At 41.1% G+C, this 20,252-nt stretch overlaps 2 protein-coding genes across 3 annotated transcripts; one reads left to right on the plus strand and one right to left on the minus strand.

Moving 5' to 3' along the window:
* Window positions 1-266: 266 nt before the first annotated feature.
* On the plus strand, window positions 267-9,846 carry LOC137293562 (interferon-induced protein 44-like). Of its 2 annotated transcripts, none has more exons than XM_067824188.1 (7): window positions 267-404; window positions 2,044-2,569; window positions 3,058-3,113; window positions 3,588-3,776; window positions 6,471-6,617; window positions 7,482-7,653; window positions 8,796-9,846. In XM_067824188.1, exons 2-7 carry the CDS (start codon window positions 2,047-2,049, stop codon window positions 9,074-9,076), a joined length of 1,368 nt encoding a protein of 455 aa, XP_067680289.1. In that variant the 5' UTR covers window positions 267-404; window positions 2,044-2,046; the 3' UTR covers window positions 9,077-9,846. The 2 variants fall into 2 exon arrangements, with proteins under 2 accessions (XP_067680289.1, XP_067680290.1); XM_067824189.1 differs by having other exon boundaries at window positions 287-404; window positions 1,913-2,569.
* Window positions 9,847-11,743: 1,897 nt separating this feature from the next.
* LOC137293564 (interferon-induced protein 44-like) lies at window positions 11,744-19,476 on the minus strand. The gene is made up of 8 exons (XM_067824193.1): window positions 19,401-19,476; window positions 17,632-17,833; window positions 16,462-16,821; window positions 15,490-15,542; window positions 15,178-15,348; window positions 14,878-14,994; window positions 14,443-14,611; window positions 11,744-13,925 (listed from the first exon to the last, which is right to left on the minus strand). Exons 2-8 carry the CDS (start codon window positions 17,810-17,812, stop codon window positions 13,633-13,635), a joined length of 1,344 nt encoding a protein of 447 aa, XP_067680294.1. The 5' UTR covers window positions 17,813-17,833; window positions 19,401-19,476; the 3' UTR covers window positions 11,744-13,632.
* Window positions 19,477-20,252: the final 776 nt, after the last annotated feature.

The raw sequence follows: 20,252 nt of genomic DNA on the forward strand, positions 1-20,252 counted from the left end.
ATTGTGCCTTGGATACATGCTTCAGATGTTTGGATAAGGGACCGATCATAATTCATGGCTACGGGGGTTGACGATGATTTACATGAAAACGCATGTACAGTGTGAATGAATCCCACCTCTTTGTACAAAGATTCACTGTTGATAGCCTGGATATATATTTTTTTTAAATATGATGTTACTATAGAAGTCCATGGGAAAACATTTGGTGTTGTGAAACCTGTAACATCTCTCATGACTGCACCCAATCAAGTATGCCCTACAGAGTTACTTCCCTTTACCCTATCTCAGTATCGCTTTCCTGAAAATCACGTGACAGAAAGTCCCGAGAACGCAACACTGCATTGTGAGTTACATTCGAGAAGATCAGTGAACCAGGTACTTCGGCATTTAGTGGATGTATAAGGGTGAGTTATGGAATTAACCATGTGTGTTATCTGGATATCTCCGAAGATGTGTACTTGAGGCGCCCAGCCTCGCTTCAAAGTTTCAAAATTCTACTTTCGGTATCAAACCCAGCTATTTTTCACTATAGAAATCATCCGCTAATGTTGCACGCAGTGGCGTAGAGTAACAATTTCTGTCGCAAAGCCTATTTGGCGGTGGTGGAGTTTGTGTGTGTGGCCGGGGGTGTGGGGTGGGAGGGAGAGGGAGTGTGGGTGGATATTTTGTTTTGCCTTTTATGTGTGTTTTGGTTTTTTCTTGTGTTTGTTGTTTTGGGTTTTTGTTTGTTATTTTATGACGTGCAAGTGGAAAATCTGGTTTGGCGCTATTAAGTGAGAACTGGCCTTCTTTGACAAAATTACGAATCATGCTGATGGGTAATTAGGTGTCATGATTTTGAAAAGAAAATTGCATGTTTTTTTCACAACAAAACAAACAAATTGACACTCGCTCTCAATGCTTGCATTGGTTGCTATCACACCGTCCCGGTTTATGAGATTTGGTTAAGACAAGCGCCTGTCATCTTAAGGGAAGCAATGTTAGAGCAGTTGTATGTATTCTAACAGTGGTGTTAACTCGGATCAGGCTCATAACGCCGACCTTCTGACCCAACTTTATGGTGGAGTGAAATATACAGGTCGGCGTCCTGAGACTAGTTTCATTTGCTAACTGATAAAGGATTACGAAGACAGTCAACGAGATGATACAGGAGGATAATCCGGATGAGAACGCACTTAATGAGAAGATGAAAATAGTTTAGATCTTTATCAGTTTATTTCCATACTTGAAACACTCATCTACAAACTCATACTAACATTTTGTACAATGATTCATGTAAAAATACATGCCGTTTTAATAATTACATCGTACGTCCATATAGCACACATTTCTTTCACAGAGATTAACCCAAACGTTATAGGTGGGAAGCTGTTGCATCGGCTACCTGTCTCACGGAAAGTGTTTCTTGTTCGAGTTGATGACGATTGTCATCTAGTCGTCAGTCCAAATCCCTATATTTCCTCTTCTTGGACGGACGCATCTGACCAGCTGCGTACTGGACCAGCTTGTTGATCATTTCTAATGACAGGAATGACACAATCTCAGAGATCACACTCTTATCGACGGAAGCATGGGTCTTTTTGTTTCTTAATAATGTTACATGAAATGATCAATACCCTTGACTTGCCGTACACAACACCAGGGAGAATACTTCGATATTGCGCGGCATTTAATCACGTTAAAAGCGACGTGTATAGTTTACGTTTATGTCTATGATAATAAACATACAAATATGTGTTTGTAATATGAAACAACGGTGCCACCAGGTTCCAGGGACGTTTGAAACTAAAGTGGTAATTGTTACATGTGGTAATTGTGACATGTGGTAATTGTTACATGTGGTAATTGTGACATGTGTAATTGTGACATGTGGTAATTGTGACGTAAAAATAGACGTTTGAATTTTTTGCAGGCACATAGGCCCATAACATTTTGAAAGTTCTGTTACATCTCGAAACCTGTTTGCCAAGGGCCTACGACCCAGTGCTTATTTCGAACACTCCATAAAAGAACATGCGGCTGATTAGTATTTTTTGACATCAGATCATGGAACGAAGTTTGACGAAGAAAGACCAGAAACAACTGAGAAAATGGCTGGACGGAGTGAAAGGCTTTGAACTTCTGTACAAGGCCACCCGTGATGGATGTTCCAACACTGCCTTCCACCAGAAATGTGACAACAAAGGGCCTACAGTCACAGTGCTCTATAACACGTCAGACTGCGTGTTTGGTGGCTACACATCGGTCAGTTGGGATTCTGCTGGTGCCTACAGGGTCGACCCGACAGCATTCCTGTTCCGTTTGTACTTCAAAGGTTCCAGCAGCCCTAAAAGATACCAGACAACAAACGGCACCAATGCAATTTACGGACATGTTAACTATGGTCCTACTTTCGGGGGTGGTCATGACATTCACAGTTTCAACGGGACTGTGGCCTTGAGCGGGGCATCCTTCCCTCTCAATGGTTATATGACTCCTGGGAATAGTTACAATATGGCGGGAGACAATGCCGCATCACTGGCCTGTTCAAGTCTCGTCTGCTACGATGTGGAAGTCTACAGTGTGAAAGGTGGGTTAGTCAGATGCTTTGATGTCGGGAGATATTGTAGACCAGTGAAGATCTGGGTTAGAATACGTTTTCAGCAACCCATACTTGTTGTAAGAGGCTGCAAAGCTGTCGGTTGGTCAGATTCACTGACGCATGCGTTTGTATCTGTGTTGCGTTGGTCGATACTCGATGTCCACCAGTAGATTCACACTGGTTCAGACTCGTTTGCAGACCGCATTCACATGTCTTTTATGCTACTGGGTGCAGCGTTAAACAACAGTTATGGTATTATTTGAGCTTTATACGAGTGACCACATTGTCAGAATTGTGAATTGGTTGATTATGTGTTCTTAGACCCTGGCGTGGTTGATCATTATCTACAGTATTTGTAACTGAATTCCGTGGGTCAGACTTGCGGAATATTACTGGGATGAATCAACAAACACGTTTAATGTAATTGATGTGTTGTGTTATTTGAGACTCTTGAAAAGGAACTAAAACATTTGCAGATGGAAGCATTCTCAACGACGACCCGTGGAGACAATTAACAGATTCTAAACCAAAGGTAGATCGCAGTTTCTGAACATATTTATGTGTCGTCTCAATTTCTGACACAACCTGATCAGATGCCCTACAGTGCCGTACTACAGAATAGTGCTCCACCACACTAATGATGTGTATTCATTTACTAAGCCGACACCTTAGAAGAAAGATATATTGTAAATGTTTGTTTAAACTATCCTGCAGCACATTTAAACACAAATTTAAAACAATTACCTAGTTGCTTTGACTGTATATAAATCACTGGAAACATTTCTACTTCGACTCACGTGTTTTACAACCAAAGCCATGGACGCGTTTTTTTGTTTTTTGGATTGTCATTACGAACTCCCGGAACCTACAATTATACGTTTGTAAAACGTTTCCCCTATTTTATCACAGATTTAATTACGTGGATTTGGTTGTAGCATGCATGTCATTTTTGATACGCTAAATGTATCTCATCTTGCTGCTACTGGCATCAGTGTTTGTACTTCAGGTTCTGAAATCTGAGATCGAAACATATTCTCCCATCGAAGGGGTGAAGGTAGGACGAGTCAACATTCTTCTGGTGGGGGCGGTAGGAGCTGGTAAGTCCAGCTACTTCAACACCATAAACTCAATCTTCAGAGGTCACGTGACTAGTCAAGCCTGCAGTGGAAGTACCGAACACAGTCTTACGACACATGTGAGTCGTTTTTGATATTTGTGTATCACGTCTCTGAAAAGTATATTCTAGTGTACGATCTTCATGGTCTTCTGTCCATCTAGTAATTAAAACTGAGTGCAATTTTAACTATCTGCTGCTTATTGTGTGTACAGATATTTTCAAGAAGCTGACATTTAGTGCGGAACTCGGGTTGTTTGCCGCTTCCTGTGCCCGGAAAAGCCAGGTGTGGGGTTTTTTTAGGTTAAAAGTCAGACTGTAGCCATGTGTACATGGAATGGATCTTGACAGCCAGGGTGACTTTTTAAAAAATATGACGTTACAAAACAAGTCTATGTGAGAACAGTTGGTGTTCTGTAACCTTTAATACCATACCCACGCATCTTCGCAAGGGAGGTAACTGTGACAGTGAAGTCTGAATGCTTGAGAAGGTACGCTAGCGTTGCAATAATAGTTGGACTAATAGCTCTATGCATATTCTTATCAAAATCGCGCTAAAGCCAACATCAAAATTGTCCGTAACTGACGGTTGTTAAAAATAGGATAGGATAGCATATAGGATACCCATATAGCGCACATATCCACGCACTAGTGCATGCTCAAGGCGCTGGTATTTTTCCCTCGATCACTGGATGTCAATCTCAATCTAGGGAGTATACAACTCTTACTGCCACTTGGCGCACCGAGTTTATTGAGGCAGTCTCACCCTAACGAGGTACCCATAAACAGCTGGGTGGGCTGGGACTCATAGTCACAGTACTTTGTCCAAGTTTAATGAACGTTGCTGTACCCGCAACTTGGTGTTTGCACCTATTCATGTGGCCACCATCTGGTAATATGCCAACAAATTCGTGGGTGCTTTTAAGTGCACATGGTTGTGTACTGTACACTAGGGGTTGTGAAAGAATCTGCACACAAAGTTGACTCCAAGGTTTTTACACCCGGTCACAGGTTGGCTCGACCTCGCTGGATTACTAGCCTGGTGCTTTAGTCAGCTCGCCCACCTCGCCCTATGTTCCCTGATATCATTAAACTTCAAACTTCGACATCGCTGGACAGTTGTCTTACTTATTCATCAGAACCATCATACTATGAGTGCGTTCATTCGATCTTCAAACATGAAATAATGAGAGTACGAGTAGAGACTGGGTGATGCCATATAAAATTTAAATCATGTGTTCTTCTAAATTGTTGGTAACGTAATTTACTGATAATTCTTAAACCCGGTGGTCGATTCATATGATTAAAGCTGACTTTAAACACATTGCTAGATGTATATATATTTTATTTATTCACTTCACTTGTATGCGTATACTAATTACACCGTTTTATATAAGTTTTGTCTTGACGGATCCATGTTTCTGTAAACACATCAGTCTAAGTAAATGTAGTCTCCGTATCGTCCAGGTCGCCCAACAACAAGCACTAGTTAAGAAAACATTGACAGAGTGCATAGACTTGTGCTGGAAAATCGTCGAATCACACTCCACGACCACAGGCATTTCACACGGATCCATCGAGACAATTCTTCATGAACATCTCGTCATGTCTAAGGTGTGCGCAAGATAGGTGCCAAGAATGCTTACAGATGAAATGAAGCAAACAAGGGTCAACATAAGCAACTCCATGCTAACCAGATACAACAAGAATCCAGAAGATTTTCACTTTAGGCTAGTAACCTGTGGTGAAACCTGGATCCACCACTATGATCCTGAGAGCAAACAAGAATCCATGGAATGGAAACATGTCACTTCTCCCAGGACCAAAAAGTTCAAAGCCTCCAGATCAGTGCAGAAGGTAATGGCGACAGTCTTCTGGGATAGAAAAGGCGTCATCCACATAGATTACTTACCAAAAGGAAGAACAATGAATGGGGAATATTACGCTAACTTGTTGAGGCAAGTGCGACAGTCAATCAAGGAGAAGCGCCGAGGCAAGATCAGACGTGGTATTCTTCTGCATCAAGACAATGCTCCAGTACACACCTCTCGCGTTGCAGCCGCTGCTGTCCAGGTATGCTGGTACGAAATCTTGCCGCACCTCCCCTACTCTCCAGACCAGGCACCAAGTGATTACCATCTGTTCCCAAATCTCAAGAAACACTTGCGTGGTCGTAGATTTCAGGATGATAATGAGCTTATTGCTGCTACTGAGGGTTGGTTTGAGGACCGAAACCTTCTACAGAGATGACATCAGCGCCTGGCAGAAAAGATGGAACAAGTGTCTTGACTCACAAGGGGACTATGTTGAAAAATAAATGTGGTCCATACTAATATTTTGTATTTTTCCATGCAAGGCTCAAAACCTATCGACATCCCCTCGTATGCTTTGGGCTTTCTATGACATCCTTGAATGTTGCCAAAAACGTTATCTTCAGCGACTATTTACCCTTTGTTCACAGTATTGCAGCGTGATCCATATGCATTGCCCTGTCGGGATCGTATGGACAATAGCATTCGGAATCGTTCGTTTACAATCCTTTCCGAGGTATGAGTTCAAAAGGTATGTGCAAATGTCAACTTTCGCGATTTGGTAACCTGGCCTCTGATTGGTCAATCTCAAAGGTTACCTGACGTGACCTCCTATTAGGTTTTGTTAGACGCAGTAGTGGAGTGTGACGAAAAGTACTGAGATGATATTTACACAGGCTGGTAAACACATGAACATTGTGCAATGAAACAAAGGAAGGTAACTGTCACATGTATTTTTTGCTAGTATCGGAAGTATAAAGTCCGGTCCTCCGAGACGGGTAAACCACTCAAGTTCCGACTGTGTGACACACGGGGCCTAGAGGAAGCCCAAGGAATGGACGCGACTGACGTGGTAGCCATATTGGATGGACACCTTCCTGACAAGTATATGGTACATCATGGTGATAGATTGATCTCGTATCGTCGATACTAGTACCGAAAATGATTAGTGACGTGTCAGGTCAAAGGCCTGGAGAACATGTGTGTAAGGTAACTCGTTTTAGTGAGAGATTCTTGTTAATACGTGAATTGGAGACAAAGAAAGCTCCGTTTCAGATTTTTGTATTGTATACAGATCCATACACGACAGTGTCTTTTCAAAAACAAGAGCACATGGTATGTGTGTCACAGGATATATTTTGCATTAATATAAATATGTACATGCGTGGTTATCTCGCATTATTCGTCACCACTCGTCCCTTTCCGCAACAGGTATTCGGCTTGTCCCGGAATAGCACGAGTGAGTCACGAATGATATCGGATCACAGAAAACCCCGACGACTGTTATCAGGCTTTTTGCCTTATTGGCTGTTCACGAAACACTGTAGACCCGTGAAGGTCCGGGGTAGAATACCATAGAATACCCACGCTTGCCATAGAAGGCAACTATGCTTGTCGTAAGAGTCGACTAACGGGATCGGGTGGTCATGCTCGCTGACTTCGTTGACATGTGTCATCGGTTCCCAGTTGCGCATATCGATGCTTATGTTATTGATCACTCGATTATTTACAGACCGCCGCCATATTGCTGGAGTATTGCTGAGTACAGCGTAACTCACTCAAAACACTGTATTCCGGTGTTTTGGGGTTTTTTTGGGTTGTTTTAGATACAATGGGTACAATGCGTGAAGGCTGGTGTCAGCCCACCGTGATATACTGAAATATTACTAAAGTCAGTGTACTCGCTCAATCTTGAATATGTTAACAGTATGCAAGCAGATTATGCTTGTTTCAAACTTACTTTCTATGTTCGCAGTTCAACCCAGCTGTATCAATTTCACCTGACACACCTGGATACAACAAGTCCCCTGTAACACAAGACAAGATACATTGTTTGGCATTCGTCATGGATGGTTGTTCCGTAGACGTGTTCCCAGACAAAATTCTGCAGAATATGAAAGCCATACAACAGAAAGCGAACCAGAGAGGTGCACAAACTCAACTGTTTTAGAGTTCATAATCCAGTTTAACAACAGCGTCAACCAATGAGATTGAATTTGTTTTGATGCTGTTGGTTTAATAAAACCATGAATATCCTGGTTAGAATTAATCTTCAGTGAGTGAGTGAGTGGGTTTTACGCCACACTCGGCAATATTCCAGCTATATGGCGGCGGTATGTAAATAATCGGGTCTGGACCAGACAATCCGATGATCAACAGCATGAACATAGATCTGCGCAATTTTGAATCGTTGACATGTGTTAGCTACGTCAGCTAGCCTTACCACCCAATCCTGTTAGTTGCCTGTTACTGAAGGTCAATCTTCTAACCCGGAACTTCACGGGTCTGATCTTCAGTAACCCATGCTTGTCGTAAGAGGCGATTAATGGGATTGTGTGGTCAGACTCGCTGACTTTGTTGAAATATGTCATCATATTCCACCTTTGAAGATCGATGCTCATGATTTTGATCACTGGATTTTAAGGTTTAAACTGGATTATTTTCAAGCCGCAAATAGATGGAATGTGTCTGAGCGCGACGTTGACCAACAAACATTTTAGATATCTGTACGGTGCATGATCCAGTTTAATAACAACTTGTGCCGATTTCGAGTTATGTTCAGAACCTACTACCAGTTTGACAGGAGTCATATACATGTATGTATCCTACTGCCTCACTCTAACATTGTACGTGGTAGTTTTTTCAACTGAGAGCAACTGGAAAGTATTACACGTGAATTGTCAGACCCGTTTTACTCTAAGACTTTAATTGCAAGACACCACATTTGCGGTTGTGTTGTACCCCATTCTTCTGTCAATATGAATTTTCAGTGTTACAGTGCTTTCATTTGAAAATTCTAACATCGGAATCTACCCAGTAGCCTAACATATGCATTTTACCTAACCTTCTACACCCTCGCCTGCTCTCATTCGTTCGATAACACGAATACCGCATTGTTTCACTTGAGATATACGGTATCATTTTATTTTATTTAGTTTTACTTTGTCTAGACCAAGGAGAAGGATTTTACTCGCTCTATCAAATCCGGTATTAATTTCTTGTCTTGACTTCACTAAGAGTCAATCGGGTGGCAGAAATGGGTCCTGATCTGAATTTGTATTCTATACAGGCATACCACAAGTGGTCATCTTGACCAAGGTGGATAAGGCCTGTCCATATGTTGAAGAGAATCCGGGGACCCTGTTCTACAGCTCTGCAGTCAGCGAACTGGTGGAACAAGTGTCCCAACTCGTTGGTCTGCCCCGTGCCCACGTTCTGCCCGTGAAGAATTACGAGAAGGAAATGGAGCTGGTGGATAATGTGGATGTTCCTGCTCTAGTCAGCCTTCGTCAGATGCTGAGGTTCGCTGATGACTATCTCTACAACTTCCTGGACGAGGAGGAAGATTAGAACTTGAACCATATTGATGGATATGTTGAACGCAGAGTTGGAAAAGCGGGGTGGAGATAATGTAGAAGAACACACTGAACACAGTTACAATAAGATGAGCAATTGCTATTGATGACGGGTGGTAAATATGCAATGAATTCACGCAATGTACTATCAACTGATGTAAGACAGTTGGCCACCCGATGCACCAAGGGTATTTCTGGAGAAGTTGCTGTGTAATCTAAATTCACCTCTCCTCTTCTGTCAGATTGGAAGATGTCTTGACTATGACATGTGATAGGGAAATTAACTGTTGAGCAGAATGATTCCTCTGTTGTTACTTTTTTATATCTTGCTTATGATATTGGTCTGGTTTTTGGTACAGAAAAACTCAAACTGTAGTTGTAAATGTGTCCAGTGTTTTGTGCAGAACGGATGTGTTGAAGGATATGAACTGGAACGTGTTCAGCAACACGTTTTCTATCTAACACAATTAAACATATGCCGAGCATAACTGATAGGATGTTTTGGATGGACTCTTTATTCAAACACTTTGTGTCCTGATCAGCACTGTAGTATCTAAATGACTTGTAGAAGTGGTGTATTTTTCATTTATAGTCCCTGAGACGCTGTAATTTATCCCTGCGTAAACTAATATGAGATTCTTAGTCACTGGCAGATCAATTTCATGTGCTTCATAGTTTAACTGATTCTTGCAGACAGTGAAACGTTTAGCTGTAATATTTTTTTTTTCACGCGTAATAAATAAAATTATGTTTTTGCCATTCTCAGTGCTCTTTTCTATTGTTTTTGATGCTTGGTAAAAGGAACAGGTTGATGTTATCTTCTTCAGAACAAAGTGTAAACAGTCCTGTACAGTGGATACCTGAAAATATTATAACTGCACATCATTTATTTCTGATCTTTTTAAATAATAGTACGTAAAGAACACATTATGTGTTTGTTATTTAATACTGAACATCTTGAATATTAAACGGAATCCAGACCTGAATATATTGATCATATCTGTACGTTCAAATATGTGGGTGTGATTGTGAATTAAGTCACATATCTCTTTTATCAAATGTGTATATTTCCCAGTTTCGTTACTCAGAAGCCTCTCCTCAATGTATCAACATCTAGCTCTATGTCTATACGCTCCAAGAATTCATCAATCACACTGTGCAAAACCTCATCTAATTCTGGCTGTGCATTTGTACTTGAACAAACATTTAGATATCTACAGTAATCGTTATGTGCTGTTAGAAATTCGAAAGTAAACCAATAATATAGTAATAGGTAATAGATCAACGAGTCCAGAGTGACCGCAAATTGACCGTATAGTTAGAAGATTGACCAACTATACAACGATCAAAGGTAGATCTGCAGACTGTTCCGGCTGGCTAGCGAGCAGTTACCGCCGCGCACCAGTTATCGCCGATACATCAGTATCAAACGTGCATACTAAAGCAAAACTTGCTCGGGGCAGAGATAGGATGGCGAATAAACGAATGGCTAATTAATTATCATAATTCTGTTTTATTACGTTAAGGAACGGAGGAATGGTTTTGTAAATATCGCTAAAATATGGCAATAACTATTCGCTAGCCAGTAGTCACTGGACGTAAATATTCGTCTCTCAACCGCATTTCCATAGACTTGTGAATCCTAACGTGTTTGATGAATGAAATCAGCTGCACATTCCGTCTTAACTGTCCATTAAAACTAGATTATCCGTTATTACTCCTCTTTGTGTTAGCATTTTTTCTGACATTGAAATTTCTCCGAAACTATATATTGGTGTTTTTCATATAGTCACTTTCGTGGAGTATATCCACGGAAAAAGAGCTTTCGGGCTCATTGTCACAACGTGTAAGCGGATAACCGGAAGTAAAGTCAAACTCTCGGAGAAGTATTGAGAATGGAACCTGTTTGTGTTTGGGTCAGGCACATCTCGCGAGTGTTGACATTCCTGTCTTTCTCTGTTTCCATAGTTTGTTGTTTAATGCGGCAATCAGCAATGTTCTAGCTGTATGGATGGGCGTGTAAGTAATCAGGTATGGACCAGACCAGCGAAATTGGTAGTGCGGATTTATACAAAACGCTTTTGAGGTTATTTATGAAGTACAATTATTAAGTATAACACTGAGACAAATAATGTTATATAACATAACCTATTTTACATTCACTGAAGACCAGACACTTACTTCACGCCTGCAGATACGAACATAGTACACGGTCACTGCGATCTGTTTGTTCCATAGACATCACAGCTCCTACACAATATTGCTGGAGCCTGGAGCATGCAAGGTATCATGCATCCCTTGACCTTAGTACTTCCTGTGACAAACCACGTTTCATACATTGTCAAATGGTCTCATGATTTTCAGTTGAGGAACCGATAATATTTGCAGTGATAACAAATTCCTATGACACCATTCACAAATTAATATTTACGACTATCAACAGCTGTAACAGCCAAGCATAAAGTCATATTTGGCGGTCGTGCAATTTGGAATTAGAACTGGTTCTTGAATATAATTATGCTTGTCACCGGAAGTTATCTGGGTCCCATTTCGCATATCGTAAGCTGGGAGCCATGAACCAGTTTAGTACCGGTAAAAGCGCCTGGCGAGACTGACAGAAGATATCTACTTGACGTTGTAGACAATGACAATGACAATGACAATGACAATGACAATTTATTTCAGTATGAAGGCCACATGGTCTAAAGTACATTAAATATACAAAAGAAACAGTGCACAGCGGTGTACGAAAAGTGGAGGGTTGTGTACTGCCAATATACTCAAATTGGCAATTTTCGTTTCAAATAGATACTTAAAGCTAGTATGTGTTCATAGTGAATTGATGTCAGTAACTGATAATATTTAGCCCGTGATGGATAAGCATGATAATATGATGGAATAATTTTCTTGCGGCTTCCAGCTGCAGAATAATAAGGACAAATAAGCAAAAAACGGTACTCATCCTCGATTTGCTGTAATTGGCACTAAGTGCATAATAACATTCTTTTCTCAAGTTTTATCAAACCTATACTGTTGAATATTGAACTTATGTGAAAGACAACGAAACTTACATAGGATTCTTCTCAAATCGTGTCTGTCAGCAAGTGTGGATATGTATTTCTCAGGAGTTAATTGTGATTTCATTTCAGAATATGCCCCCAATTACCAATCTTAGAATGCCAATCTTAAAACTGGGTATCTTCACAACGTTGTTGAAACTGCTTAATAAATATGCCAGCGTGGCCACAATCCTGGGCGACCCATACATATGAGAAGCCAGTGTACCAAAGTAGTAATTAACTTGTGACACCCAATTTATTTTCCCATTTTTTTCGTATGTCTTGAGCATCTCATAACAGGCTTCTGGATATCTTGTGTGTTCCATGTGTAATAGTCGACACCAGTACTAGATACAGCGAGTATAATATTTAACACAAAGAGGGTGTTTGTCTCATCACTTGACCTTGTAGATGTTGCTACAGTGACCATTGGCAATTCAAGATTAATTCTGTAGTATAGTCAGCTTGCATCAATGAGTAAAGCTTATGCTATAACGAAAAACTTTATTACAAAATAAAAGCGTCGTTGTGTTTACGTACATTCTGAGTTTTGTTCTAGAATCGCTATGCATTTACATCTGTAGCACACATTAATATCACAGGAAAACAGCCTCGCGTATTCTGGTTCGAAGCACTCAACTGCAGACATCACCTAGAGGATAACAGAAGTTTAGTTGGGTTTTTTTGACAGATTAAGTACATGCGTGTCCCTATAGTTACACCCTAATCTTAAAATGAAAGCAGGCAACAATTAATCGTTATTACGTTAAACCTTCGTAGCAAATGCTGCCGCTGTTGGGCGTCTCATCGGATGGGAACACATATGGTCACAACGCTCAATTTAGGGCTAAATGGGGGATATCTATATTAAAATATCCCTTTCAAACTTCTCTGAGAGAACACAGGAAGAGCAGAAGAAGATGCCGCCGCCATATATTGCAACCGCAACTACTTTGTGTGAGAAGATATCGGCAGTGTTTGTCTGGAAGCATCTTTTTCCATATGAAGTATTTCTGATTTGGTTAAACTTAGGTAGAATGTTGTGGACAATCCTTAAAAAAATGGAACAAGAAATTCTAAATTGTATACAGTCCTTATTCAATTTGTAGACAGATTGTGGGAGATTAACGTCAACTCCAATGACGATCAACCCTTGTCTTTCCCCCACTGAGAACTATCTCTACAGTCTAGACATATCACAAGTTAAAAACCTCCGGCCGTATTAGGTGACCATATTAGATGAAGAAGGTAAGTTTAAATCTGAAGCTAACTTTTGTGACCTTTGCTTATTTTACCTTTACAATAGCATCGTCGGACACGAGCCTGAGCCTGAGCATGAGCCTGAGCATGAGCATGAGATAGCACTAGACAAAGGTAAATTTCTTGACGATAATATGTGACATATGTGCCACACTACATGGCTGAAATGAGTATTACTGTTCGGATATGGCTCTACACGATCTCTGCGAACATCCCATGGACACCACAGCTTCTACACCATGTCTTGTGGTCTTGAGCTCTGCACGGAATCTTTCTGGCGATCCTGTATGAACCGTAGCGTCTGCCTTAGGCTGAACAGGGTAAGTCGGTCTACCTCCTTTTCTAGTTCAAGCTCCTCAACGTAGTTCTTCACAGGAAAGATGTGTGAGCGCGGTAGACCCATGAGCTCTGCTGTCTTGTCAACCAGATCGGCTATCTGCGAACTTTGGAACGTCAGAGACAGGTCTTTGCCCGCCAGCGAGCAAACCAAGTCGATCTTTGTCAGTACCACCGTTTGAAGAATCTCTGCTCAGAAAGAAAATAAACATAATTACATAGGCAGAAAAACGAACAATGTTTGTTGTTAAAAGCATCACTCATCAACATTTAAGGGATACTCTTCTTGTCAGTGAGTGAGTTTAGTTTTACGCCGCACTCGGCATTATTCCAGCTACATGGCGGCGGTCTACAAATAATCGAGTCTGGACCAGACAATCCAGTGATTAACAACATGAACATCGATCTGCGCAATTGGGAACCGATAACATGTGTCAACCAAGTCAGCGAGCCTGACCACCCGATCCCCTTAATCGCCTCTTACGACAAGCATAGTAGCCTTTTATGGCAAGCATGGGTTGCTGAAGGCCTGTTCTACCCCGGACCTTCACGTGTCTCTGCTTGTAAATAACAAGACATGGACCAGACCACCCAGTGGATGATACAACAACAACGACGTTACCTATAATAAGTTATTTTGTTATTTTGAGTTTTAAGTCTAGTGCTGATTATTAATGACGTAGGGTAAGTGCATAGTTTAACTTACTGTATTTGTTGGCTATGTCTTTCCACTGGTCAAATTCCCTTTTAATATGTTTGGGTAGGTCATCGATGGTACTTCCATCAATAACAAACACAATACCCTGCATGTTCTGCAAATGAGTGCTCTTCCTATAACTGTCAATGAGATCGACTATCCATGATGCAAACTTCGTCTGAAAGTAGACCAATCGACTGCATCTATACATATAACACGGTACATAAAAACTGTGCGTCAATGTTGTTTTAGTAATGTCACGACAGCGAGCATAAGCATGGGAACAGAACCAGTTTTACGCCCTGACGAGCAAACACGCTAACTAGTTAACCTGTCGTTACTGGACTGATTCATATTGTCATACTGTGCTGTTCCTGGAATATTCCTGCTTATCAAACACATCAGTTCTAGACCAAAAGATGTTTGGCTTGATGCTGAACTGACCCAGAGTGAATCTGCAGCAGGCGCAGTTTCCTGGGATGTCTCCAGTCCTTGACTTTCACAGAGCCACAAACCGAGGCCTGCCCTGTTGTGTCCTCTTCTGATCTCATGTTCCATCCTCTGAAATTGTTTCAATTGAGAACTTTGTTTAATTAAACACACGCATTCATTACAAAATTTGGTAAAATGTTCAAAGAAGATACTGAATGTAGTATGTTACAAACTATATGTGCATAAAAGCATAGAAAGATCATTTTACGTAAATATATGAAGTACATTCATGTATTGCATTTCTCCTCTTGCCTTGGAAGTACGACTTGCAGCTTCTGTGCTGTGGGCACTTGTGACATAACCCCTAAAGGCCGAGCGGATGCTGTGAATGTAGCTGGACTGGCCGGCACCTTGCTGACCCACAAGCAAGATCTTCACGTGGTCAAGAGGCGAGCAATAACCTTCAGTGTCTGCTATCATTTTCTGTAACAGCGATTGCTTCTGACTATACGAATACAGTAATACAGATACCCCAGAAAAATCTACTAAATTTATAAACGTATTCAATCGAAATAGAGGACAGAGAGTAGAAATGCGTTTTCTTCTCACTACTTCAGTACTTACATCATTGTTGTCCGATACCTGTGTCCATGGGGAGGGCAGGTAACCTTTATCATCTGTCGGAAAGAAGGGAAAATGAGATTCACCTCGAATGGCAGTCCGTGTACATACATGTACTCAGGAGGACTTATACAGTCGAACATGCTGGTCTCGAATTGGAACTGACCTAAGTAAATATTTATCCGAGTTATCCGAGAGTTGACACAATGCTGACTATATCAGGAATAAATGTGAACCAACTTTAACTTCGAGACAACCGCAAGTTCGACACGACGTTGTTTTAATAGGCATTGCGAAGAAAAAATGTATACATATGAAATGCACAGGACAAATATACATGTAATTATGTATTCAGCATGACTTCGGAAGGTTCCAGTTCATGACAATACTAAGTGAGTTTAGTTTTACGCCGCACTCAGCATTATTCCAACTTTAAGGCGGCTGTCTGTAAATAATGAGTCAGAGGCAGTTAATACACTAATCAGCAGCACAAACTGATTTGACTGACAACACAACGCCGGTATTAATGTCTCTACACTGACTAGGAATAGAAACCTGGATCCACTTCAAGATCTTGTGTTTTGTCTACCACTGACTGAGTGGTAGCAATCATTCAGAATTGATCTTTCCACAACAGCTTTCACGACGTCTAAGCTCTGAAAGCCAACGCCTACTTCCAGTACCGTATTTAGGACTATAATCCAGCAGATCTGTTCAGTTCGCACCACCACCTCAATTATGGAACACCTTACCTCAGAACAAGAAAGAATCCCCCACCTCTGAGACATTAAAACAGCCCTTCAATCTCTCTCTTCAGAAAACTCTATCCCCCAAAACTATCTATTCCCGTGATAGAACATCTATGACTTTTGTAACGCCTTGAACATGCAACGTTGTGGGTGGAACCCAGCGCAATCCAAATCGAATAGATTTCATATTTATTAATAGTGATTATAGTGCACGATACCCTCATACCAAGAACTTGATAAACTTGGAATCTCGTTTGAGCTGTGCTGTTGTATACTAGGCGTTCATGTCCGTGGTGCTTCTGGCTGTTGTACGTCTGGCCCAGGTCAGCGAGGATCATCACTATGTCCCGCCCTGGAGGGGAACGCCGCTCAAGCCTGGTTTCAATATCTCGTCTTGCTTTGGCATGGTCACCTCCGCCAAACGTTGGCCCGTAGAGAGGATGACAGTAGATTGAACAGCTGTGATCATCTGTGTCATACTTTCTTGGATTGAATGAACCGCGGTCGTACAACTTGAACACGAATGCATCACGATCCGGTTTGGATCCTGAAGGTTTGGCCTCCCAGCTTGCAGAAGTATAACCCCCTAATATAAAACCTAGAAGATGCAATCACTAATATCCTTCATGGCAGAAAATAGAGATCTCGTTTAAATGTACGTCACATTAAGATAGAATAGTTACTCTTTTATTCCTAACACATTAATATGTATATAAGGTGGCATTACTTTGTGATAATATTGCATTCGTAATTAGGAGACATGATGGTATATGCATGAAACGCCACTAGTATGTTTCAGTCAAAACCAGTACCAGTGACGGTTTTAGCGATGGCAATGCCTATTACGTTGTGTTCATATGAGAGTGAGTGAGTTTAGTTAGCCGTACTCAGCAATATTCCAGCTATATGGCGGCGGTCTGTAAATAATCGAGTCTGGACCAGACAATCCAGTGATTAACAACATGAGCATCGATCTTCTCAGTTGGGAACCGATGACATGTGTCAACCAAGTCAGCAAGCTTGCCCACCCGATGCCGTTAGTCGCCTCTTACGACAAGCTGAGTCGCCTTTTATGGCAAGCATGGGTTGCTGAAGGCCTATTCTCTCCTGGGATCTTGACGGGTCTGTGTTTACATGTATTTAACATAGCTAGGAACGTAACACCCACAAAATTGGCCATATTTGTGAACTTCGAAGGTGGGGAATTCATTGAGATAGTTGCCATTCAAGAAATGGCAATGACATGTAGGCTGCTTCGACGTGGGTCTCACTCACTCATTAATCGTTCGCAAACAAAGCGGTAAATTGTTCTTCATAAGGTTAGTTATCAGATTAAAACATTTCAAAATGCATCATGACAATATGCCGAACCGAACGTGGTTACAGTTATACTCACCAAATGAACTGTTTTCTGCAAAGAAGATAGATACAGTTGCTTCTTTTTTGTCGCAACATCGGTGAAAGTCATGAGGGACGTTACTTGAGTTTTTGCTTTCAAACAACAGCCTGAATGTCTTCCTCCCTTCCAGCCAATGCATCAGCATTTCTTCACACAGTCGATTGAACAGTTTTGTCATGCTGGGTGGAGAGCACACGACCTGCAAAACAGGGATTACGTGACAAGATAAAACCTGTTGCGGCAAATTAATAATAATGTGAAAAAAAAAGTATTCTTCTGTTGTGGTTACTTTGGTATGTGACACATACTATGCTTCATATGAGCAAGGGGCTGCTCATAAGTGCATGCAGAATACCAATTCACACTGTGTTTTAAACCGTTCATTGGAGCCAAGGGGATATGTTTGCACAAGCCTCCATATTAACATGACTCTCAAGAAAGCCAAATACTTTCATTGCTGTCACAAATCCTGATCCCGATGATATACAAGGCAACACAGCATCGCCATGCGGCATCAGTGTTTAGACATACAACATCCCAGTGTATGCCCAGTCACGACTGTCCTCCGAAACAGACAGATTCCATTTGACGTAACCTTTAAACCGAACGATAAAATGATCGATAGACAGGAAAATTCAGTTGTAAATGTGCAATATCTTTTGTTCCAAAATATGTGCACAGGTCTGCTTCAGAACTATTGCCGTTGAGAGAAGACGTAGTTTGTTGAAAGAATCTGCCTGGCATACAACCGACAGGCACACTCTAAGACTATAACTATGACGAAATCATATATATGTCGGAGTTTTATTGCTGAATGTGTCGGTTTCCAGTTGCACATGAAGCATATATAATGTTTGTTTATTATCAAAACACCCATACAAATTCATTATCGATACCGATTTTTACTAAGAAATCCATAATAAATAAGTATGGACTTAGTGAATACAAAACCCTCATCCAGCAAATATTACTGAGCATTATTTTCCGTGGTGCTCCAAAAGCCCAGATGTGCAATGTTCTTAGTCTAGTTACCATATGAGGAATAACGTATGTTAAAGTTGGCCATCAAACATGGCCTTGCTCCAAGGCGCTACTAAATGCTGAACCCATGGATGTATAGTAATGCCATTCGAAGGCGCCCCAGTCTGTTTATTTATCATTTTTGGGAAATTATCACATAAAATATCAATCTTTACCTTAGAGACGTGAGCAAGTCTACTCGTCCCTTAATATTGAATTACATTAGCATGTCGGCAAGTGCAATACATACAGACACGACCGTTCTATTAATAGATCGTTTTCCAAGAAACCCACTTTCTGTTTCACAGAACTGGCATGAATAATGTTTCATAAACAATGCATTGCCTTTACTTGTTTACTAGTCAACATTCAATCGAATCATACAGTTTGCTCTTCAAAGCTGTCCTTTGTCATGACCGGTTGGATAATGTGCTGGACCTGTTTCCTAATAGACAGTGGATTGATGCACTCCCAATATAAAACAGAGATTCGGAGGGGGTACCTTGTAATAGCTTTGTTCCTGCTATACTGCCTCCTTTTAGGTTATAATACAAATGGAACCGTGAAGATCCGGATTAAAATTGGCCACTTTTGGATCGCGTGGTCAGACTCGCTGGCTTTGTAGACACATATAATCACATCCCATATGATCACTGGATTGTTTAGTCCGGCCATATAACTGCAATATTGCTGAGTGTGGCGTAAAACTAAACTCGCTAATTCACTGTCATTCAAACAGTCCTTACCTGTTAGTGGTAGATTTTGTGAGGAATCCCTTGCTGTGCTACACTTTCGTTCCGCACTAAGGTGATGCTTGATGTGAACATATGACGTCACAGGGAAATCCAGTCGTATCTATTTATAGCGGACACGTCCTTGGTCAACTGGCGGACTAGATACAAATTCGCTCAGTTCACTTGTACGGTAGTAACATACAAAATTTAATGTAAAAGGAGGCCTGTGTGGTGAGTAGAGTGGCCGTCTTTTGTTGTTGAATTACAAACAAAAAAGGCGCTTTGTTTTCCCTTCGATCATTGGATGTCAGTCTCAAACGGAATAGTTATAGGCGCACGGATTTATGTGTAGATCCCCCATCCTTACGAGGTCCCATTCACAGCTGGGTGGATTGGGACACAGACCCACAACGCTGTACCCGCAACTAGGTGTTCGTATGTATTTATGTGGCCATCATCTGGTCATATACCAACGAATTCGTGGGTTGTTTTAAGTGCTCAGGGTGGTGTACTGCACACTAGAGTTTCTGACAACACTGAAAGAGTCTGCACACAACGTTGAGTCCAAAGCTTTTACCCTCGGTCACCGGTGGGTTCCTTACCTGAAGCTCGCTGGATTACTATAGCCTGGCGCTAAAGCCAGCTCGCCCACCATGCCCCCAAAACATACTTTCAATCATTTAAAATCCCCCCAAACATGAATTTTGAGCAAACGTAAATATTCTCGCTCATATAATTTTTTCCATTTTTTTTCATTTTCATTTTTTCATCCTTTACATATATCAATCATAGCAGCATGTAAAATTTAGTCAAACTTTTTGTCGAAAAAATGGCTTCATTGCTCGAAGCCTTAGTAGTTACCGC

The sequence above is a fragment of the Haliotis asinina genome, chromosome 8 (genome assembly GCF_037392515.1).
Source record: "Haliotis asinina isolate JCU_RB_2024 chromosome 8, JCU_Hal_asi_v2, whole genome shotgun sequence".
NCBI classification, from domain to species: domain Eukaryota; kingdom Metazoa; phylum Mollusca; class Gastropoda; order Lepetellida; family Haliotidae; genus Haliotis; species Haliotis asinina.

What these genes read in the sequence shown, in the direction of transcription:
- LOC137293562 (XM_067824188.1), top strand. Translation starts at nt 2,047, where the DNA reads ATGGAACGAAGTTTGACGAAGAAAGACCAGAAACAACTGAGAAAATGG. An exon ending in GGAAGTCTACAGTGTGAAAG is followed by an intron (nt 2,570 to 3,057) that starts GTGGGTTAGTCA and finishes AAACATTTGCAG; the next exon opens with ATGGAAGCATTCTCAACGAC. An exon ending in AACACAGTCTTACGACACAT is followed by an intron (nt 3,777 to 6,470) that starts GTGAGTCGTTTT and finishes ATTTTTTGCTAG; the next exon opens with TATCGGAAGTATAAAGTCCG.
- LOC137293564 (XM_067824193.1), bottom strand. Translation starts at nt 17,812, where the DNA reads ATGACAAAACTGTTCAATCGACTGTGTGAAGAAATGCTGATGCATTGG. An exon ending in AGGTATCGGACAACAATGAT is followed by an intron (nt 15,349 to 15,489) that starts GTAAGTACTGAA and finishes TCGCTGTTACAG; the next exon opens with AAAATGATAGCAGACACTGA. An exon ending in CTGCTGCAGATTCACTCTGG is followed by an intron (nt 14,612 to 14,877) that starts GTCAGTTCAGCA and finishes GTCTACTTTCAG; the next exon opens with ACGAAGTTTGCATCATGGAT.